General features: G+C 49.9%; 1 protein-coding gene across 4 annotated transcripts in view; it reads right to left on the reverse strand.

Moving 5' to 3' along the window:
* DLGAP4 (DLG associated protein 4) overlaps window positions 1-23,630 on the reverse strand; it is a 139,829-nt gene that overhangs the window by 58,889 nt on the left and 57,310 nt on the right. For 3 of the 4 annotated variants that reach the window (XM_010225621.2, XM_088536052.1, XM_088536051.1), the window contains exon 2: window positions 1,165-2,207. In XM_010225621.2, the coding sequence (XP_010223923.2) occupies window positions 1,165-2,207 (1,043 nt within the window). Of the gene's footprint in view, window positions 1-1,164; window positions 2,208-12,959; window positions 13,054-23,630 lie in introns of all 4 variants that reach the window. The other variant, XM_088536053.1, reaches the window with a different exon arrangement.

The raw sequence follows: 23,630 nt of genomic DNA on the forward strand, positions 1-23,630 counted from the left end.
TTCAAGCCCGCTGGCCACAGCCAGGGGAACCGGTGCCACCTTTGCATTAAAAAAACAGATGTTTGAAATTAACATACATAGCCCATCTGATTATTCACCCCCCTGCCTCCCCCAATCCAGGCCTGGCTTATTTATCTTCATTCCTCTCTCTAGGGCACAACCAGCTTTATGGTCTTCCAGGGATGCTTTCTGAAACGACCAGGCTTCGAGGTGACCTGGCACTATGAGGGCAGGGGATTCCAACCTGTGGCACCCCGCACTAGCCATGCAGGCCTCTGCCATGCAAGCTGGGCAGCTGGTGTTGCTCTCCTCACCCCGCTGCCGTGTCCCTGCGCGTGGGGCGAGCCAGCAAACGGAGCCGTGCCCTGCCGAGCTGCTGTTCCTACCAGCACTCCCGGGAAGCTGTGCAGAGCGGGGCTTACTGGGCACGCTGGCACATCCTTGCGACGCGTGGATATAAGGGGTTAAGCATCAGTTATTATAAGGGGTTAAGCATCAGTTATTATTGGTGTATTATGGTGGAATGGCTGCAGCGTCTGGCCAGAGGCCAGGAGCCTTCCTGCCAGGGTGGGACCCCAGCCACAGCCCCTTGGTGCAGGTAACTGCCTAAGGGGGAGCAGAACTGGCTGTGTGCATGGAGCAGTCAGGCTGCCTAAGATCTGCCTTGGCATCTGCAGGATGTGGGTGGGCAGTGAGCGTGTGCTCAGGGCACAGGGCTTCCCCGGTGAATGAGGGTCACAAAAGAGGATGCTGGGGCCATGGTGCTGTGGGGAATGTGTGCCCATGGCCACGGTAAATCCTCCTCATGCTTCCATATCCAGCGGCAGAGGCTGAGCGGGCCCTGGGGAGGCATCGCAGCTGAGCGAGCCGGATCCCGTCAGCACCACTGCCGGGTCCCCATGGGAGGTGACACTGCACAGCTGGGGCCTGGGAAGAACTTAAACCTCCTCCGAGCCTCCACAGCCCTTTCCTAGCAATGTGGAGCCATGGAGCGGCTTGGGCTGTGCTGAGAGGGGACTGGGATAACTCAAGCATAAAGGTCTGGAGCAGAGGAGCTGCTTGATAAAGTCTATCACCTGCCTAACAGAAGAATATTACCCACCTCCTCCCAAGCCTACAGTCCCCCCATGGGTAGAAAGCCAAGACCCCCGACTCTGCACCCACCTGCAGGTAGTGGTAGGCCAAGTCTTGATGGCAGGACTTGGATTTCAGCAAGGCTTTGTCGATCGTGGCTGAGGCCTTCTGGCACATTTCCCGGGCATGGCTGAGTGTCAGGGTAGACCAGGACCCCCTCTTGATGTAGTTGGACTCATTGTTGATGGGGATATTGGTGCAAGGGGTGACCTTGAGGTCGTTATTGCTCTTGGAGGATTTCAGCATGTGCTCGCTGATGGTGTTGTAAGCATGCATGAAGTACTTGGGCTGGCTGTGATCTGGCTGCCGGCCCAGTGTCATGAGACCCATTGGGTTGCGGTAGCTGCAGGTATCAGTGTCTAAGTTGTCATCTGAACTCCACCAACCTGATATGTTGGATCTTGTTCTACGCTTGGGCTCAGAGGTCTTTGCCCGATCTTTGCTCTTGCTCCTCCGATTCTGCTTGGGGTCATCAGCCCCTTTCTTTCCATTCACGTTGCCTTTGGTGGGGCCCTCCAGAGACTGAGATTTGGCAAATAGCTTCTGGACAGAGTGGACAAGGTGTCGGATCCGCCCTGGGCTCTCACTCCGGTGCTTTGCATCGCTCCTCTGAAACTGGAGGGTGCTGAAGCCATCTCTGTGGATGGGCAGCTGCTTCTCAAACTGGTCAAGAAGATTTGCAGGCAGGCGGTTTATCTTAGTGGCTTGGGCATGGCTCGGAAAAGGGTTGTCATCTGGGACCTCAAAGTGGGAGTTGTAATGGATGCGGGGGAAAGTGCTGCTGTTGGAGATCTGGTTGTTAAGTGGAAGGAGGCAGTCACCGTGGAGGGTGTTCTGGGCTGGGAACCGGGGATCCATGGTGTAGGAGTCCGTGGGGCTGAGGAGATAAGGATTCCTGTCCTGAGGGGCATAAAGAGAGTCCTGAGGGGAGTCCAGATTATCGGAGAGGTGGCGGCTTCTGTTATCTCCTAAGCCCTTCATGGTCCCGGGGCTCCCTAGAGCATTGTTCGGGGATGGTGTGGCAGAGCCTTTGCACGCGTGCTGACTCTGCTCCCCCAGAGGCTGCTCTGCACCTGGAAGGAGAGGAGAGATGCTCAGAGAATGGCAAAAAAGCTGTCACTGATGCTCTCTGAGAGCCACTCCTCACTGGGAGCTCTCCTGCAAGGACTGTCCCATCTCTAAAAGCAGATATCCCCAAAGTCAAGAGACAGGAGAGAAATCACGCAACGAGAGGAGAGAAGAAGCAGCATGATAACCAGTGACAGGAGGAAAACAGTGAGCAGAGGATGCAGAAGGAGAGTCGATGGAGAAGGATTCATTCTTTATAGCAGCATCTTAAGTGCTTGTGTGCTCCAGTGCTCTACCACAAGCTGCTTAAGTAAGGATGCTGTGTCTATTTTTCTGGCCTCTGCACATGTTTATTTTATAGAGTCCCTTCCTCAGCCCGTGTAACAAGGTCTAGCAAGGATACTGCCAGCAAATCACCACTCCCGTCCCATTTGCTCAGGGGGCTAGAGAAAAACCTGCTGTCATATGCGGCATGCAGGCCTTGTCTGAGCCAAGGGAAATGAGGAGCCGGGCATCCGGCCTCCTATATCAGGATTTGTGTTTCTGTGGTTACTGGATCTCTAAAGGCAACTGGCAGCCCTGCTCTGAGTGTTGCATAGAGCTGTGTTAATGCGATATGATGGCAAATGTCTCCCCTACGACAAGCATCTGCCTTTATGACATGCTTTACTCGAGGGGAAAATGCTCCTGCACCTGTGACGAGAGGGAGAAGTGTTTCTGAGCACTCAGAGCCTGACCCGAGAAGCTGTTTGCTGCTCAGCTGATCTTTCCTGCCTTGCTGCATCACTCCTGAGTGGGATGTGACACCCTCCAAGCCTCACCCTACGTCCCCTGCTTCGATCCGCTCTGCCACAGCGACAGGCTGATCATCAACAAGCCAATCGGAGGGCACAGACACCCCTGTGGGACAGCGGGGGAGACTGCCACACATGGGTGGCCTGGCTGCCACTAATCCTTTCAGAAGAGGGGTGCTCCACATTGAAGGTTTCGTGGGTGCACTGACCCCATCCCACTTGGCTCAGAGGGAACCTCATCTGCACTGGCTTATACAGAAAAAAAGACAAACTTTTGGAATTGCTTTTAGTTTTACATAGGTTGGTTTTTACAGAAGCACAGAATGACTCTGTCTGCCTCCTCTTTACAGCCTTCCTTCAGATATTTGTATACACTGCTAAGGTCTTCCCTGCATATTCTCTTCTCCAGGCTGAATATCCCAGCTCTCTCAGCCTTTCCTCAAAGGAGAAGGATCCAGGTCCTTAATCGTCTTAGCAGTTCTCTGCTGGACTCACTCCAGTAGATCCATGTCTTTCTTGTCCTGGAGAGTCCAGATTTGGACACAGTACTCCTGGTGAGGTTTCACCAGGGCTGAGTACAGGAGCAGGATCACCTCCCTTGACCTGCTGGCGATGCTCTTCTGAATGTGCTCCAGGATCCCATTGGCCTCCTTGGCCACAAGGACACATTCCTGGCTCAAGACCAACTTGTCCACTATGACCCCAGCTCCTTCCCTGCAGAGCTGCTCTCCAGCAGGTCAGTCCCCAGCCTGTCCTGGTGCCGGGGGTTCTTCCTCCCCAGGTGCAGGGCCCTGCACTTGCCCTTGTTGAGCTCCATGAGGTTCCTCTCTGCCCAGCTCTCCAGCCTCGCCAGGTCCCTCTGAATGGCAGCGCAGCCCATGGGGTATCGGCCACTCCTCCAGCTTGGTACCATCAGCAAATGTGTTGAGGGGGCACTCTGTGCCTTCATCCAGGTTGTTGAGGAAGAGGTTGAACAGGATTGGAGCCAGTCCTGGCTCCTGGGACACACCGTTAGCCACAGGCCTTCAACTAGACTTTGTCCCACTGAGCCCACTGTCACAGCCCTCTGAGCTCTGCCATGCAGCCAGTTCTCAACCCACCTCACTGTCCACTCATCTGTCCCACACTTCCTGGGCTTCCCTATGAGGATGTTATACTATGTCAAAAGCCTTATTGACATTAGGGTAGACAAACATCCACTGCTCTTCTCTCATCTACCCAGACAGTCATTTCATCACAGAAGCTTATCAGATTCGTTAAGCACGATTTCTGCTTTGTGAATCCATGTTGACTACTCCCAATCACCTTCTTTTCCTCCACATGCTTAGAGATGACAGAATGATCTGCACCTTTCCGGGAATGGAGCTGCAGATAACTGAGCTGTATTTCCCTGGGTTCTCCTTCTTGCTATTTTTGAAGGTTGGAATGACATTGGCCTCAAAAACCACTTGTTTTCTCCATGATCTTTCATATATGATAGAGAAGTGTCTAGCATACATACATAACATACATAACAGCCTAAATGATCTCTAACCCAGTCCTCCTCAACCAAGGGAGGGTCCTCCTTTCTCCAGCCTTTCTCTCTTGTCTCCAGGGTCTGGATTTCCTGAGGATTGGTCTGAGTAGTAAAGACTGAAGCAAAGAAGGCATTCAATAACTTTGCCTTCTCTGTATCCTTTGTACTCCATTCAGCTGAGGATTGGGGTCCTAGGCTACTTTTGAAATATTCAGGACCCCAAAGCTTGTACCTGTATCTGAATGGCTGCTTCCTTGGACAAGCTCCGGGATTAGGAATCGCCGGGGTATGTGCAGAAAACTCTCTTCTAGTACTAGAATAATCTGACTGGTAGTTGGGACTCCTGCGTTCCTCTCCCTTTTCTGCCACAGATTTGGCTCTAATCTTTCTGAAGATCCTGTCATCCTGCATGCAGTCTGCTAAGCAAAAGCAGCTAAGACTGAGCTGACTAGGGGAGCAGAGTCAGAAAACACTGAAGGGAGGTAGGAATTGACGGGCTTGTTTTCCTTGCTCAGACAGAGAAAAATGTATTCATGCTGGAAAGCAGATGGGATTTTCAATAATCATTTGGAAATGGAAAAAAAAAAAAGGTACAATTCATCCTATAGCTTGGGTGGGTTGAAAATGTAATTAGAAAGTCTCCATCTAACTGTCACTCCCAGCGGGTTGGCATAGAACAGGCCTTTGTAGAGCAGAGGTCCACAGAGATTAGGGGAGCCCAAGATTCCAGCTCTCTCTTTCGGGCTCGTTTTGCTCTATGCGGAGTCCTGACTGCACCTCTAGGCCATGCCGGCTGCCCCAGGAGCTCTGCTGCATGCAAACCTGGGGCACTGCACTGCTCTTGTCCCTGCACATCCCTATGGAAAGCTGGGCTTCTCCTGTCCTGCTTCTCCTGAAAATAACATGGAGAAGCTGTCTGGCTCCGTGAAGTGAATCCTTTTGAACTGCTGCTGACCAAAGAGCTTCTGTAAAATAGGTTCTCACCCTGCAGCCCTGGCCAAGTGAGTGGTCCTGCAGCTGGTGCAGTGGCCTTCAATGAAGTCCCTGTGCCCAGCCGCCTCACCTGGGCTTTGAGCAGTGTGGCAGAGATGATTTGGCCTTCAGGCCTCTTCACCAGATGGAATGATTTCCCTGGATAGTTTCCATATGTTTTGGTAATAATCTGACAGCTATTCCAGGCTGAGCTGGAGGAACTTTGATACTAAAGCAGCCCTTCTTGCCCAACTGTCCAAGGCAATGTCAGCCTTGGCGGGTGTCCTGCTGCTCCCGGTTCTTGTGGGCACCTCCTTTTTCTCCCCTTTGTGCTCTTCTGGACATCAGTCTCTCTGGAGTCCCCAGAAGAGACTCACACTTGTGCCAGGCGGCCCTGCTCCTGCCTTGTGCACCCTGGCAACAATCCGGTGCCTAAAGAGCTGTGCCAAGAAAGCCGTGAGTGAGGTGCTCAGATTGAACAGTTGTTGCTTCTGAGAAGGAAGGGACCTCTGGGCAGAAGAGAACAGAGTGTCCAAACTGAGCCACCTCTCTTGTCCTTTAAATTCCAGACTGCTAGGAATGGACAAGCTCAGCCTCGCCTGACCCAGGGGGGAAGCTCTGCAGATGAGAAGACCAAATCCTCCCTGGATGCTGAGGGGTTTTGCCCAGGCTAAACTATAACTGCCATGGCCTCCTTCTCCCTTCTTTGCCCTCTGTGTCCTGGCTCCCATCACCCGTCAAGGTCCTTTTGCTGCAGCGTGGCTGCTGTCACCCACCCCAGCTCTCCTGGTGACTGCGCTCCCCCCATCACACACTAAGGGAGTAAGACAGTCCCGAAGGAAATGATGCAGCTGCTGATTTGATTCTAATGGGATGTCTCTGGAAATTGATAGTAAGTACATCTTTTCCTACCAAAGGCAATCAATATTTAAGGCAAAAATCTCTCAGGCAGCCCTGGGAGAGACTTCAGTCCGGTGACTGCTTTGCCGTGAAGCACATCAGCATCACTGCTTTCATCTTCCTTGGGCACTGGATTCCAGAATGAAGCAAAACTGCCTTAGGATTAAAAATAAACAGGGAAATGAAATGAAATGAAATGAGATGTAAATGAATATAAACGAAATGAACGCCTGCTCACAAGGAAGGAGAGGGGTCAGGGGCTGGACTGGCTGGGGAGAGGCTCAGGGAGCAGAGGGGCGGGAGGAATGGCTGGGAGGACAACACAGAATGAAGGAAAAATGAAGCTTGTGCCATGGGCTGGAGGGCTGAGAGCTGAAAGGGCAGGGATGTGGGGAGGCCAGGGAGCTCCCTGTCTCCCAGGCTGGTGACCTCTTCCCAGTACTGGACGCTTGTTTCTCTACGGCAGAGAATTTATTCCTCTCTTTTCCTCCTTCAGGCTCTTGCAAGGCTGCCAATAGGCCCTGACCCTGCTGCCTGTCCTCTTGCACGGATGCTCCGTGCAAGCTGTGCTGCTGGGTGGCAGGCACAGCCCGGGGTGCTGGTTGGGCTCAGCTCGGGTCAAAGCCCCTTCTGGGCTCCCCCCATTCAGTTCCCCACCCTGCTGAGCTTGCTGCGTCCTCTGTGAGCTGGTCTTCCTTTAAGATGGATTAAACTTATCATTACATTTCAATTCCTTTCTGCAATCCTTGTCACTCCTCAAGAGGTGGGGTTAGAGGAGGGGAAAAAAAAAAACAACAAAGCCTCTTCTCCACCATGCCTTTTTTTTTTTTTTAGTTTGGAAAGATGAAAAAGCTTGGAATTAGATTTTCCAAGCCCATGACCCTCGCAGCTCACAAACTGAGCAAGCGCTGCCCGAGGGCTGTCTCCCAGGCCAGTCGCTGAGTACGTCCTGCTTGCTGTGCCCCCCTCTTCCCCTCTTCCCATCACGTTGGCACGGGGAGGAGATGCACAACCCTCCCCTCTGTCCCCTGGTCACTGCTTCCCACTGGGAAGGGCATGGAGAGGAGGTCAGGCACTAATCGGGCCTTGCCAGACCACTAAGGTCCGGCCCACTTGGGGCCGAAGGAAGGATCTTGCTTTGCTACATGGCTCCATGACCTTCCTTCCCTTCAGCATGTGCTTTCTTTCTGGGTCCCCATTCCTTTTCCCAGGGGCTTCGCTAATTTGCTACAGGCCACAGAAGTACAGCACGTGGCTGGCCCTGATTTCTGGCACTTTTGCATCTCCAAATCCATAGTGAGCCACAGCTGGAGTCAGCTTCTCCAACGCAGTTTGTAAAGCCCTGGGCAGCTGCAGAGGTGCTGGAGCTGCCTGTTGGCAGATGGAGACAGGCAGCACCGAGCTGACGATGTGCAGCAGCACATCCTGCAAAACACGCCTGCAGCTCCAAGGACTGAGTGGCAGATGTGAAATCTCAAACAGTGCAGAGATGATAGCCCTTTTCTGAAGCTTCCTCTCCTCGCCTGGCTGACGACTGCCAACATCTCCCTCCAAGAGAGCCCACAGCTGCTGGGCTCATCTACTGCGAGTGGGAGATGGGACCAGTCTAGGGGCTGCCGAAGCTGGAGAGAGGTGGTTCACCCCACTCCAGGAAGGCTGAATCACATCTTCACTGGGAGCTGAAAAGCCTCTGTTGTTGTAAAAGATACTTCATGGAACGCAAATATCTGTTCTGCCATCTCTTCTTAGCAACAAAGAGATTTGGCTGGCCTGCGCTTTGGACAGTGCAGGAGATAATCAAAAGGCACTGGGCAGAGAGGAAAAGCCAGCTTCAATAAGTGCAGATACCTGCAAGCGGTATTTTCCTAGATTTCCCTTCTGTCCTGGCTGTCATGTCCCCACTCAGCTTCTGGCTGTTGATCTGAGCAGTTGCCCCATCAGGAAGCCCTGTATTTTATGGGTAGTTACTGTGGTTAGGTGGGTTCTTAAAATGTTGGTGCGTAGCTTCCGGCAGAAGGAGCAAGGGAGGACTCTGCCAAAGACTGAGTTGCCCCAGAGATATTGACCTGTCTTCGCAATCCTGAAATATCTCTAAATTCCTGCTATCCAGGCTGGATCTCTCTGGTGGCAATTCCAGTCTGAAATGTCCTGCCCCGTTTATCCTGCACAACAGAAGATCTCCTTCCTCCTTTCCACTCCTGGAGACTAACTGCGTATTTTGGAGGTGCCCCCACCAGCCTGTGCTCTGTGCCTTCGAGAGCACAGCTGCCCAGGTGATTTTGGCCACGAATCCATCTCCATCATCCCACAATAATTCCTCTATTGCCCCAATCTGGAGAGGGCAGCAGAAGGTACTTGACCTGCCAGAGGACCACAATTCCACAGAGACTACTACTTGCCCCATAACAACAGGATCAAGCCCCAAGAGCAAAGCCAGCCTTGCCTCTCAGAGCTGCTTTCTGCTTCGGTCTGTTTCCAGGGCTCAATTTCACTTTGTGGTTATCCAGTGCTTACTTTTAAAATGTCTGGCAGAGTGACCTGGTGCTGGGGATCACCCAGGCAGGTCCAGTCCTTTCCAGTCAGGCCTGGTAGGGCAGTGAGAGCACAAAGCATTTCATCAGCTGCTGCTGTGCTCCAGATGTGTGTCTGGGGTTGCAGGCTCTGGTGTGGGAAGGAGGTGAATGGTTGTGTTTGTGGGATGAGGGCGACTGCCAGAGCTGAGAGGGGTAGCTGGGCTGTCAAGGCATGAACTTGTCTGTGTATGTGTGTGCCTGAACAAGAGGAAAACGGGGTGTGAGCTACTTGTGCTGTTTGGAGCATGAGGCTCTTGATATTTGCTTGGATGCACTGTGATGGGAAGTTACGTTCTTGCAGGGGCTGTGGGATGAGAGGGGCTCTGTGTGTGGCTGCGGGTTGTGCGTGTGCTTGTGCACGGCTGCAGCTGGTGTGCACACTAGGGGCCCAGGCGTGGGCACCCTGCGCTGCGGCTGCTTCAGCTTCCGGAGGAACTGGTGAGCTGCAAGGTACGTTCTGGTGGCTGCGTTTCAACCCAGAGTCCTTCACCTCCTTTCGAACGGCAACAAGTGCTGGCTCTGTGTCTCCTTGCTTTTTACTATATGCTTGGCACATCTTCTGTCCACAAGCTCCATCCCCCTTCCTTGGACAATCTCCACTGCAAACCCAGTCATGGCTGCGCTGACTGACAGCTGACTTGATCCATAAACTGGCACATGCAGAGTTTTCCTTCCTTGCCAGGATCACAGCTAAAAGCATTGCTTCTCATCTCATTTGCTTCTGTCTCTTCTCTGCCTTTCTGCCTCCCCCTCCCAGCTTAGCTGTAGTTTTCCCGCTGCTCCCATTGCTCTCTGAGGTCAGTTTATAGTCAAGGTGAAAAATGGCAGCAAGGCTTCCCGACAGCTTCTGACCTGGTTGCCTGTGGGTGGCCAAAGCTGTCCCCCATCTGGCATTGCTAGCCCGGTGGGGCTAGTGCTTGTTACTTGGAAGGAGGAACCCACCATCGTGGCTCCTGCGAGAACTAGAATCCTAACCTCTGTCATGTCCCATCTGAAGAACATCACGTGCCACAAGCACACTGCCCTTGTGCAAACCACCAGGCACAGAGCCAGGCCTGGTCCAGAGGGCACCAGCATGAAGCCAGAGACTCTCAGCTTGGCTTCTTTGCTGGTGTCGATGTGACCTGCAGAGCGGGTGCATCTGTAGTGGGCTGCCTGGGGCGGGATGTGCATCACTGAGACCGGGCTGGCAAGGATGGACCGGGGGCCGTTCAGGTGGACAGAAACACCAGGAGAAGAGGCAGCCGGGACTGCTGCGGAATGAGCCCCATCCTGGCTAGGCAGCAGGCACCCTTTGGAGTCGACTAGTCGTGCTCTCTGCTGAGCACCTCCCAGGGATCCACATACCACAACCTCCCACGTAACTGCAGCCCAGCCATCCAAGCTGCCTGCAAACACATGGGTGGCTTTTATATATAGAAACCGAGCACTGTGCTAATAACTACCTAGATAAGGAATAAATGATTTGCAACCAGCACTAGAAAAACGACTCCCCACACGCCGCCGCCAGAAGCTTAAAAAATTCTATGCTGTTGTGTACGTGACGTCAGTCTGCCTACACGCATGATTTCAAATGTTCCCTGAATTAGCAGGAACACTTCATGTAGCATTCAGATGGGGGGGAGCTGGCTTCCAGGGTGTTACATTAATGATGATTCAAAGAGCTCAGAATTTAATCACAAGGGATAAAAATAGCAGACTTCTACCTAGAACAACTCGGTAGAAAACAGGCCTTCCTCCAGGCGCTGCTGCTCGTTTTCTCCCTGGGAGTTTTTCTCTGCTTCCAGGGAGCTTTCTCCCAGGCGCAGAGGGAGTTGCAAACCCAAGCAGCAGGCCGTGCTGCCTGCCCTGGGGTGCTGGGAAGAACCGAGGCCAAGTTCTCCCCAGGGAACCCTCCTTGGGCTTAATCCACCTGGGCTGCCCCGTAGGATGTGTGACAGCATTATCAGGAGGATGGAGGAGCACCGAGCACTTCCCATACATCTAGGGATGATGGAGGGAGGACCTGCCAGTCCTGCCCCATCTAACTGAGATAGCTCCCCATTGCCTGAGCGTGTCCCAGAGGCCAGCCTGCCCATATGCCCAACCTCCGGGCAGCTAACAGGTCCCAGAACAGCTACCTTGTTGTACAAGCTCAAGAAAGCACTAAGATTTCTGAAAGCTACCAGATGTCATATGATTGATGGAAGAACCTACTGACATCTCACACCAGATCTGCATATGTGATTTCAGCCTTGCAAGGAAGGAACCTGCACACCACTCCTGGAGCCCTCGTGGCAGGTGAGAAGTGCCACAGTGGCCCTGTGAGCCTCACTGCAGACCTGTGGAGCATCCCTGCCCGTTCTGCAGATGGACATCTCTGCCAGGACTGCCACACGATGCCCATGGTAATGGGGACAGACCGGGTCTGGTTTGGGGCTAACCTGGAGGAAAAGAATCATGAATCACATTCTTCCTTACAGGATCTAGAGATCTAGATAGATAACTTTCTAAAATTATTTTTATCAACGCAACCATTTTCTGTGAAAATCAGTGGCTGCGATATGACAAAGATTTTTGACTTCAGATATTGAATAAGCTGGAGGAGCAGATGAACTCATGAGAGAGAAATTATTTTCATGCAAATGTCCCACATAATATAACCAACTCCAAGGGAACAAACTTCCAGGAACTACACAACCTATTTGATTGTCTCCAAATAAAAGTTTCTCAAAGCTCTCCAGAAGATGGATCTACTCTGAAGAAGGAAATGCAAGTCACTAAGTAGGTCAAATGAGAAATGAAATACAAAGGAAAAGATAAGAAAGGAAGAGTTTTCAGGAAGAAAGTGGGAAAGTTGATGAGCTGGAGTGAAAGAACCAGGGAAGTGAGTGAAAATCACTGAATTTTGAACTATAGCTACAGTCTCTGCTCTCTTGCAAGGGACTCCAGGCACATATTGGTGACAACATGGTGCATGTTCCAGATTGTCTGGAAGAGCAGTTAATGAGACCATTTGGGAACAACACTGATCTGTTTCGGTCAGTATTGTTCAAGAAACCTGGAGGGCTGGGTGTATTAGTAAATCCCTCCATGGAGCAGGCAGAAGATGGAAAGCACTTAACACGAGCCTCCTCTGCCCTATAAGAATGCTGTAATTCTCAGGGATTGAGATTTTCCACAGACACACTGAGAAAATTGTAACGGAAAAGAGCACAGGATGCCTTATATGGCCTCCTATATTACCTCCCTACCTCAAAATGCTGCTAAATCCTCCCTTCTCACTGCTACCAAAGTCAGAACCAGCCCCAGCACCAGTGGCACTGTGAGCTAGAGCAGGTGATGCGGTGGTGGGGATGCTGACAGGACAAGGACATGCTTCTTGCTCTAAATGTTTGTGACACAGCAGCAACAAGATGCTCTGGATGGTGGTGGTCATTGCTGTTGTGCCACCAGATCTCCCCAGCTTTAGAAAGATACTGCAGAGTGCCAAGGCAGAGGCTCCTCTTGCCCAAACATCAGGCTGAAACTGTTAGTGTTTTGGATGCAGGACTGAGACACCCTCTTGCAGTGGATTTGCTCAGTGTTTGAAACAAAGCAGCTCATATTGCCTGAGGGTCCTAGGACAAGTGGAAGTGGGTGGGAAAAATCAGCAGGTCCCTCCCTCATTCCTCCCAGGGAAGAGAGTAAGACTCAGCTGCAGCCTCCTGCATTCTCCAAGCTGCAGGAGCACTTCCTTTGTCTCAAACTAGGTCAATGCGGAGGTGTGATGTTACTATAGCAATCGGTATTAGATTTCATAACTTTATTTTAGCGACGGGCATGTTGCAGGATTCACTACTAGATGGAGGGAGGGTTGTCACTGAGACACCCTCCTCGCTCCCATTGCCTCAGCCTCCCTCTCCTTCCCTCCCTCTCTACCATCCCTCGTACCACATGCACAGAGCTGGCTCATTTCCCCCATCCCTTCTCCCTTGAGTTGCTTCTGAAGAGCCCCAGTTTCAGCCTTGGGTCATACTGTACCTCTGGCAGCTTGCTCAGTTTTAGGACGAAGCCAGATTCAGCATCCCATGCGCCTTGGGTCTCTCTGGGCTCCAGAGCTGTCCCTCATGAAGACCTGTCAGGCAAAGAGAAAAGAGAAAACACCCTCAGCTCACAATGACCACCATCTTCCTGCCAAACATCCCTGGCCCAAACTCTGACAGTATAAAATCACTGAAGACCAATTTAAGACCAGTTTCTCTATGTTAAGTTCTAGCAAATGCACAGGGGAAATGCTAGAAAGCATCCTAAGAGGCAGAGGCAATTCTTGTGGGAGATAGTGGGATCCATGCCCCTTTGGCTTGCATGTGGATTAAAAGAAAGGACTGGAGATCAGATAGATGAGGAGGAGAATATGCAAAATGTCAGGGCTCCCTGCTCAGGGGCACAGGGCTGGGATGATCCCGTTATGGGAAAGTGTTCTTTGGCATTCCTCCACTTGCTTCTATGTCCCAAAGCAGTCCCACAGGGAATCTCCCTTGCTGCCTGTGGTTGTATCTGTATTTCTTAGCTGTGCAAGCATCTTAGTATCCTAAGCAGGAATGGTCATATAGCTCTCAGTACCTTTTCTTCTGACTTCTTCTGCACCCTGTGAGAACAGAGTTTTGAAAGGCAAGAGGGACAGTCTTGGGGATAAAGCACTTACTTTCACCTACCCATGTTCCCTATTAAACTTTTGCTTTAATGACCCACACTGTAAATCTCTTCTGGCTAGCCGCTAGGTGCTACTGTATTGCAGTAAAAATATTGTGGTGTTTTCTTCATTGTCATTCACCATCAACAAGCACTGCAACCAACTGAAAAAACACTCCCTGTGTGAAAGCAGAGTAAATAAATATGGGAAAAATACCAATGTTTCTTAATGTCCTCTAACACCTACTCATCACAGCAGAGAAAGCATCCTGGGTTTTCTTATCAGTGAGATTAAATATTATTTGGGGTTTACGTTAATTAATTTTCAAGGTAGGCTTGTGTGCATGTGTTTTCTCTTCAGTACCAAGAAGACGTGGGCATAGGGCTAGGACAATCTAGGGCATTCAGTCCTCCGTTACTGAGAACTAAGTGGTAACAGTAGCAACATGGAGAACTCGGCCCTTTCCATGATGGTATTCCTCTTGCGTCCAGCTGAATATATGACAGTCTATCTGGTCTTAAAGAGGCCTCCCCTAGCTGAAAAGGGATTTCGCTGTGGAGTAGTTTACACAGATTAAAACGCTTGATGGAAGGATGGAACAAGCATACAAACCTCAACAGTTTTTCTAGGAAAGCTGGATCTGAGTGGTATGTTCAATTCCCTCTTTGAAGGAGAGGAAGACTAAACCAGTGTCATAGTGGCAGCAAGAAAACAGGAACTCTGTTCCCACAAAGACGAGTTGGGTACCTTAGTGCACATGAGGTTCTCCTCTCCCAGAAGCACCATGTCACCCCTCAGGAGGAGATGTTTTCTCCCCAGCAATATCCAGCATCCTTCATCACCTCTAGCAGCTGTTGGTGCTGGAAGGATCTGCTCCCAGTGCTACCATCACCCATAACCTCATTATCTGTCACCAGCACTCTCAGAATATTTCAGGGACCCCGCCAGAAATGCGACCCTGGGACTCCTCGGCACAATGTGGCTCTGATGACAGGAAGAGCAGTGCCTGGCTTTTGGGTTTCTACTCACCTTGCAGCTTTCTCAAAATAAAAGATGCCATTGAGACTCTGGAGGAAGGAATCCTTTTGTCTGTAAAACTGCTTCTGTCTTTGCATGCTTAGTTGCACCCGGAAAGCAGTACTATAATTACCCTTAATTAATATTAATGTGCCATGAAATACAGCCCATTGGGGCATCAATGCCCCAGTGAAATACGAATGAACAATTGTGCCACCAGCACAATTGCATTACATTAACTACCAGTGATCCACCTCTTTCTCCCATACTCAAGGGCTGGTTGGGCATGTCATGCCTGCTGCATGGAGGTGACGGCATTGAAGGAGCTGTGTGGAAGCATACACTGCTATAAGAAGTGTAACCTCGGCCAAGTAGATACTGGGCTGAGGGAGGGCAGGCTGGGGGTCCTGAACTTACAGACCATGAAGATGCTGGGTGCTGCCATGGGACTGCACAGGGTGCTCTGTCTCTGTAAGCTCCTGTGCTGTTGTTTGCTCAAGTCTGTCCTGGTGATGTTCAGACCTCATCTCCCTGAATGGCTCAAGGCACCTTCAGTGAATCAAAGCCACAGCTGTTCTGCAGCCAAATCTCACTCTAGGAATACAGTCACTTTCTGGGCCTTGCTTGGCCCTGATCTTCCTGTAACTCCACTAAATAAGTGCAGAACTATTATCCAGATCCCTGGGATCAGCCCTCAACCCTCCTGACTCTGGATGTTCTAGGGTACCAATTTACCCAGAACAGGTCAGGACCAGAGTAACTAGTTTGCTTGGAGTAACTAGTCTGTGTGACATTTGGGAGACTCTGTTCTAAGGTATCCAGTTGTGACGTGCTGTTCTCCAAGGCTCTCAAGACTGATCTACCTTTCGTTCCTCTGCAGCCTGAGGTTGGCACTTGGCTAGCTCCAATGCAAATTTCCCTTTGGCTGGTACTTTAAACCAGCTGGGACAGGACTGGGAATTTTTCTTTTTCACACCACAGGACACAGACCTGGACCAGCAGCAGCATCCCTAGAGAGCCTTCCTCACCATTTCAATTGTTGTGAGGGACCAGCTGTGGGATGGCCATGGTTACAAGGGTTTACAAGGGAAATAGTAGAAAACATAACCTGCCGTTCCGTAGCCCGTATAGTTCTTATGGCCTTGAAACATAGTCTGGAGAGGTCCTTTAAAAGGAATTGATTGCGTCTCATGGCTGGCCTTAAGATCCCTAGTATTTTCAGAGATGACTAAAGCTAAGTGTCAGCAGATGGCCTCTCTGTTTACATCAGGGATCCCATTGCCTGTTTGGATTGCTAGATGAAGTCCTGGGGATGGTGTTTCAGTCATGTCTGAGGACTGGAAAGCGAAGCCTTCTCACACGGCAGCACAACACAAAGCGACCGCTGGGCTTTCACCTCCAGGCAGCCACTGTGGGGCCGCGCTAGTGCGGCCACGGCGCGAGTGGGGCAAGGTGTGGAGAGGACTCGTAGTGGTTCCTGGGAAGGTGTAAAGTGTGCTGGGATTTAGTGAGCTGGCGAAAATCCTATGAAGTGTTAAAGGCTCAAAAAGCAGATTTTCAGCCTGGGTCCGTGGGGCCTCCGAACAGGGAGGTCCCTCCCAGCCTTCCTGAGGCTGTTCCCTCACTGCCTTCTGCTTCCCTTCCAAGTCTCAAAAGAGCTTCAGCAAACTTCCCATGCCTGCTTCTTGTTAAATCTGAGAAGAAAGGAAGTCCTTGTGTCAGTGAAGCAGCAAAGTGACCTGTGTGCATCTGTGTTTCCCAGTTAGCCCCATGCTGGATAGTGTCTTTCCGCAAAGAAACAGAAATAGGCATCCACGTGAACTTATCTACACCCTGTGGCATGTGAGAAAAGGCTGTGGCCCTGGGAGGGAAGGCTCTGGGAGCTCAGCACTGTAGGAAGAGATGAGAAAAACAGCTCCAGTACACATGTTGTCAGAAACGAGTAAAGAACACAGTCAAACTTCCACTGATGGCAACAGCTATTGAAAATGCAGTGTTCCCTTCTCCCTGTTAACATCCATAACTCAAGTTCTCTCTAATGCTTAGATTTATAGATTGAGAACTCAAGTATAATGATTACAAACCTCTGTACTGCCCTCCTTCATAAACCAGGCCACAACATTTCACTGTATAATTCCACTTACAGAAATAATGAAAATAAATATATGTGTATTCCTGTACCTCTAATCCCCCTAACCATTTCTCTGGATAAAGCAAACAGATTGAGCTGCTTCATGTCTCCAAGCAAGAATTAAATTTTGTATGAAGGGTGGTTGGGGTCTGATCTGAGAGTTATTAGTGCCTCAGCCTCAAGAAAGGAAAAAAATGAGAGTGTGGAGGGCACATTTGTTCATAAGTGGAGAGGTTTGTAGCCAATATTAAGCTTAGTCTGAAAGAAGCATGAATGAAAATGTCTGTGTGTAGAAATGCCAGAGGAAACAGTAGAGCAAGGGCTGAAAGGATGGTGAGTGCTGTTAACCAAGGATGTGATGGACAGCAATCAGGCTGGCAGGCAGCGAGGGATGTGTTCGTTCCTCGCGTTGAGGCCATAGCTGAGCTCGGCCAAGGCCCCAGCACAAACGACTCATCAGCAGCAAAGCTGCATTCAGGTCATGACCGAACAAGCAAACAAGGTTACGGAACAGTGCATCTATTACTCCTCTTCCTGCTCTCCCGAATGAAAGATATCCTGAACAAGAACTAAACAACCACAAAAAAGCGCACTAACCTTGCCTAAGATTTATGAAAGTTGAAGTAAGCAAGATGCTGAGGAAAAAGGTTCTACCACAGTAACAGCTGACTCTTAAGGGGTATAGAAGACCTATCAAGAAACAAGTACATCATGCTCAGTCAGGAGAAACTCCAGAAACATGGAGAAGTGTCATCATCAGTGTTGCTTTTTCCTTTCCCTTTCCTTTCCTTTCCTTTCCTTTCCTTTCCTTTCCTTTCCTTTCCTTTCCTTTCCTTTCCTTTCCTTTCCTTTCCTTTCCTTTCCTTTCCTTTCCTTTCCTTTCCTTTCCTTTCCTTTCCTTTCCTTTCCTTTCCTTTCCTTTCCTTTCCTTTCCTCTTTCCTTTCCTTTCCTTTCTTTTAACTTAGTGCACAACTTATCCTGGCCATGCCACTTGGACACACATCTTGGAGCTTGTGATTACATAAGTGAGAAAACACAGGGGATAATGTATTTGAGTGAAAAAAAAAAAAGTTTCACTGAAAAAATATCATCCTCCCTTTCGGTACAGTCCTTCGTTTATTTCATTTAGTTTCATTAAATTAGTAAATAAGCACCCAAGGCAGATAACTAGGGTCCGATCTGTGTGACTAGGGATAAGGAAGGGAAGGCTGGTAGCACCAGAGAGGAGAGGAGAGGGCAGAACCCCTTGTACCAAACCTGGATGTTACCAGGTTCTTAGCATGGAGATCTGAGGTTCCCAGTGGAGGTTTGGCACACAGAGCAGAATTGAGGTCTCTTCAGTGCATGCCCACAATCCAGCCCACAAGAACATCCATCAGAGAAGAGGGATACTCCTGCTGAGGGTTTCTACTAAACAGTGAGGTGGTTCCTTCCCTTTCTGGAGCACAGACACACTATGTGTCCATGGGACTCGGTGACCCACAACTAGCAGGGGAGGGTTTCCTCTGTGTTGGGGCACATCCGCACTGGCAATGCCCCTCACACGAAACAGCTCCTGGGACAGGACAGGGAGTGCAGCAGTGCACTAACTGGGTGGCCCATGCTACCAGCCGTGCTGAAAAGTCTTCATGGGGAAGGGCCTTGCCCTGAGGGGTAGGGAGCAAGGATGGTGCAGGACACATTCAGCACCCGAAAGGATATGAAGCAATGGAAGAGAATGGCAAGTAGGGAGGACTGAGTGGCTTTCATTTAACGTGACATCAAGATATTGAGAATAAGATTGTTCCAGACAGCAGGGGACTTGAAGAGAAGAAATTCTTTAATTGCCTTAACATTGACACCAGGGAGTCTGGATAATAAACTCTGCTCACATATGGACATGAATTTGACCCAGTTGTGCTCCTGAAGTCTGTCTAGGAGAGGCACATAATTGAAGTGTTAAAATCAGCAAATGCTAAAATCAACACTTTTAAGGAGGATTGAGGACACAAACAGGGACACTGAATGTCATGGCATTGGTACAGGGTGAGGCCTTGTTTCTGAGTCAGAGGCACCTCTAAAGCACATGATCATGAATGCTTGCAGATCTGTGTCCCAGCAGAGCACGCATAAGACAGAGGATGTATGGAGACTTGAACAGCCCACCTGGCACATCTTGGTGAGCCTGCTGGCCTGCTTTGTAAGTATCTGTGTGATGTGCATGAGAAAGTTGGCCGTCTAATTGTAAGGAACTTGCTTGGAGTGATTTGCATGAGGGACTTAACTACAGACCATAAGCCCTTACAAGGATGACAACAGAAGGCTCTTCAAAAGACTCTCCTGTAACCAGAACTGCGATGGGACCTAGGGGCAGGAAGCTGAAGATGGGCCAGTGCAGATCATAGGAAAACAAAGGCTTTATTTTTAACAGAAAAGAAGAATCAACCAAAAAAAGCACCTCCGCTCCACCAGGCATGGCAGAGCATTCCCCATCAGAGACAATGGCTCAATCAGCTGGGAGATTTTTCCTGAGAGGTTTAGTTCACAGTTCCAGGACCTGAAAGATAGATTAATTCAGAGGTCTCTTCCCCACTTACTAATACATTTCTGAAAGAGGCAGTACTTCTGCTACACTGTGAAGAATGGGACACTTGCAAAAGCTTAGGGCCTCTCTTTTCATGTCTGTATCTTCCATGAGACAGTCCAGATTTATGGCATTGTAAAAGCATTTTTTTCTCTCTTTTTCCCCCCCTTTTCCTTGAAATGGCACTGCAAGAGAAGAAGGGCCAAACACCAGACCTCCTCAAGAAATGCAATGGGGAGTACTCTTGCTCCAGCAAGGTGTTGTGGAGAGGGTTGGTATCTCCTGCTCATTGCCTTCAATCTCCTCATGTCATTCCTGGGGTCTATGAGGGAGATCAGTCCATCATAGTGATGCTTTAGGCTTTGGAAATATCCCGCCTTCCAGCTGCTGCAAGAGCTGTGAATCTCTGTAACACAAGTCTACAGCCAGGAGTGGCCTCCCTGCTCTGAGATGCTGCTAGGAGCATGTGAGGGCAGTAGCAAAGGGCCACAAGGATGTAGACACAGCCTGGCTCAAGGAATGAGAGAAGGACCAGGCTGCACTTGTTCAGTCTGCAGGCTCTTTCCTAGGAACCTGGCAGTGGCTAAAGACAGGCCAGTGATGCATCCATGGGGTGAATGCTTTTCCATGACAGTTTCTGCCTCTTTTCTGCAGGTTCTCAGGGAACCAAGCAGCTTGGTGTTGGTTGGGGTCTGAAGCGGCTTCCTGCTGCAAAATGTCCATGTCCTGTCCCCCCTCCCCTGACCCCAGAGGGGAAGACTCTTCTGCTGCAGAGAGGACCTGAGTGCTCTCCTGTCCTTGTTATTGCTCCTTGCTCTCTCTTTCTCTGATACTGCTTGTCTGGTCAGACTAAGGAGAAGTAGAGAGCAGCATCTCTCTCTTTGGAGCTGGACTACAAGTGGCAACCTGATGCGGCTACTCAAAATCCCAGGTCACCTACCAGCAAACGGACTCTGAACAAGGACTGCCACATAACCATTTATGTTATAAAGCTCTGGGCTTGCTTAGCTCTCAGCAGCCATCTCCACAGAGGAGCCCTTAGCCTTCTCCCTTTGCTGGCCCCAGGACTGCACTGTGCTATGGAGTGTTCCACAGCAGGTCTAGGTGTCTGGCAGAGCTCCTGGTGTGACAACTGGGATAATCCATGTCACCTCCTATTAGAGTGCCACAGAAATTATGAAACACTTGGACTTACTTGGAGTCATCTCCCTGTGCTTTACATCTGAGCCCTGTTCTGACACGGCCACCAACTGCCTCCCTACAAGACGTGAAGGAGATGAGGAACATGGAGAGGACATCTGTGAAATGCAACCAAGTGAGAGCAAACTGCACCGGTGCTGGAGGAGAATAGCAAGTCCAAAAGGAAAGGGAGCAGGTGTATTTGCACGTGATGATCGCCCTCCATAACCTGCTGGCATCTTGGTGACAGTTCTGCATGTGTGGTTGGGTCACATTGCTGGGAACTGGTTGCACTGTGTTTGGTCAGCATGGCCCAACTTGCTGCTCTGCAGTGCACTCAGCAGAGCTGTGCTGTGCTGCCTGCTGTCGCGCCGACAGCCACCGCCTGGCCCTGCTTTTCATCGGATCCATTTGCTGTGGCTTCCTGGGCTGCAGTGGCACAGGGGAGGTGGCTTTGTGCTGGATGGCAGGACGTGCTGTGCTGATCGAGCCTGCTCCGTGTGCCTGCCACTGCTGAGCAGTGGTGCCTTCCCTGGGTTGAGGGGTGTACTGCCTTGCTGACAGCAAGAAGACTCTGCAGGTGCCTGATTTAACAAGATGAGTAATGCTCTTTCAGTCCATTAATCACTCATTTTTAATTGGTGTGGCAATTGTTTTTCCTTAGTGAACAACACTTTCAAGGAGTTCTTTTTTTTTGCTACATTTGCTTGTTTTGGAAAAGACTATTCCCAGAAAGGCTGTCCTTTAGCAGGAGGTTCCTGCCATGGTGGTGGCAGTACTGAGCTCAGATATGAAGCATGGCCTAAGTCCTGCTGAGGGGGACTGTGGTCCACACTAGTGGTGAGCACTCTGCAAAGAATCCATTTACTCTTCTCGGGCTTTTTTGGTGCCTGCAAAATACAAAAGTCACATCAACGCAGGATGGGTATTTTCCCGACTTCAGCAATGTTTAATCAGGCAGGCTGTTTCCTGCCGAAGGCATTTCCATGAGCATGGAAGATTGAGAAAGTCTGCTCTACTGAAGTGGCTCTTTCGTCACCTTGCAGAGATGCAGGGTCGGTTCCACTCCTGGGCTGTCATAGCACAGTAAGGCTTTCAGGTGCTCCTGAGCTGCGGACAGCGTGGCAGAGAGCCTCGCAGGTCCAAGGAGGCATTAAGAGACCCTTCCTGACAACTGATGTTCAGGGAGCACGTTTCTGGAATTGAAGCAGCCCAGGAGGTGCTCCCAAGCCAGGAGTGTCCTTGGAATTGCATTTTCCAGAGTTCCTAAAGACAGATTTTCCCCTAGTGCAGGCAGAGACAATCTTGTTATTCACATCTCCATCAGGCTTTTTTTATGCTCTTGAAACTTCCTCAACATTGAGATTGTGATATTTAGTTCCACAAGTGAATTTTGCATATGAAAAAAGCAAAAGGTTCCCACCTTAATCACTTTAAGTGAGGTGTTGGTCTTGAGGTAATGAGTATTTATAGCGGTAGAGTTCCCTGCTCTGGGCCATGGTCTGGTTTCCTGCACTCAGCCCCTTGGGTGTCTGTATCTTCACAAACAACTGTACTTTTTTCCCTACTCTCTTTCCAAGAGAATTTCCATATGCAGGGCCCCCAATGGGATGCACCCGTGAGTGCTGAGGAAGCTGCTGGATATCATTGCTAGGCCACTCCTGATCATCTTTGAAAGGATATGAGGATTCAAGGGAAGTACCTGAGGACTGGAAGAAAACAAATGTCACTCCAGCCCTCAGAAAGAATAAGAAGACCCGGAGAAATACATGTCAGCTACATGTCAGCCAGCCTCACATCCATCCCTGGAAAAGTGTTGGTACAACTCATCCTGGTTGCCATTTTCAAAGCTGTAAAGGACAAGAAGGTGATCAGGACGAGTCAGCACGGACTCACCAAGTGGAAATCATGCTTAACCAACTTTATAAGCCCTATGATGGGATGACTGGCTCTACTCTAATGTCAGTAAGGTTTTCAACATTATCTCCCGTGACATCCTCATAGGGAAGCTCAGGAAGTGTGGAACAGATGAGTGGACAGTGAGATGGATTGAGATCTGGCTGCAAGGCAGAGCTCAGAGGGTTGTGACCAGTGGGACAAAGTCTAGTTGGAGGCCTGTGGCTAACGGTGTGTCCCAGGAGCCAGGACTGGCTCCAATCCTGTTCAACTTCTTCCTCAACGACCTGGATGAAGGCATAGAGTGCCCCCTCAGCACATTTACTGATGGTACCAAGCTGGAGGAGTGGCCGATACCCCATGGGGCTGCACTGCCATTCAGAGGGACCTGGCGAGGCTGGAGAGCTGGGCAGAGAGGAACCCCATGGAGCTCAGCAAGGGCAAGTGCAGGGTCCTGCACCTGGGGAGGGAGAACCCCCGGCACCAGGAGATCTTGGGGATGTATCTTAGTATCTGAGGGGAGAGTGTAAAGATGATGTGCTCAAACTCTTTTCAGTGGTTCCAAAGGGCAGGACGAGAGGCAATGGGCCATCTGCTTTCTGGCTGAACTTTGAAAACAACATTACTTATTTCAGGTTATCCTAAAACAATTTTTGCTTTGTTTTGGAGAGAATTCGCATAAGAAATTCCTTCCAAAAATTGCACATAAATTGCATTATTTTGTCTGGCCTACAATAAAATGTTTCATTTGGACTGTTTTTTAAGAATTCACTCTTTTTTTCATCTTAAATATTTCTGCTTAGCAGACACCAAAACAGAAAAAGACCCCAATTTCCCATCTTGTTTATCTGAGGTTAAGAGCCCCTCCAAACCACATCCTCACTCACACATCTCTATGGTGTGGTCCAACTCAAGGAGATACAGTGGTGTCTTCAGCTTTAGAGGTTTGTTTATTCTATAGTTTGAGAGTGGGATATCTAGTGTGTTCTTGGACACAAGTTGTGTGCTTGGTGCTGACATCTATAGGTCATTCAGTGCCAGATTCAGTGTAAATACCCAGGTTCACCCTCTCTAGCTCATCTCCATTGCATTGAACTTCCCCCTCGATCATACCATATACATATTCAACATCCAGCTACAGCTTGTTGGGCAGATGCTACCAGCCCTGAAATGAAACTCTTGCTTTCATTCTTGATTTGAATAATAATGATGCACAAACCTCAGTCTACACT

The sequence above is a fragment of the Tinamus guttatus genome, unplaced genomic scaffold, assembly GCF_059628265.1.
Source record: "Tinamus guttatus ecotype Peru unplaced genomic scaffold, ASM5962826v1 Tinamus_guttatus_pri_ptg000650l, whole genome shotgun sequence".
NCBI classification, from domain to species: Eukaryota; Metazoa; Chordata; class Aves; order Tinamiformes; family Tinamidae; genus Tinamus; species Tinamus guttatus.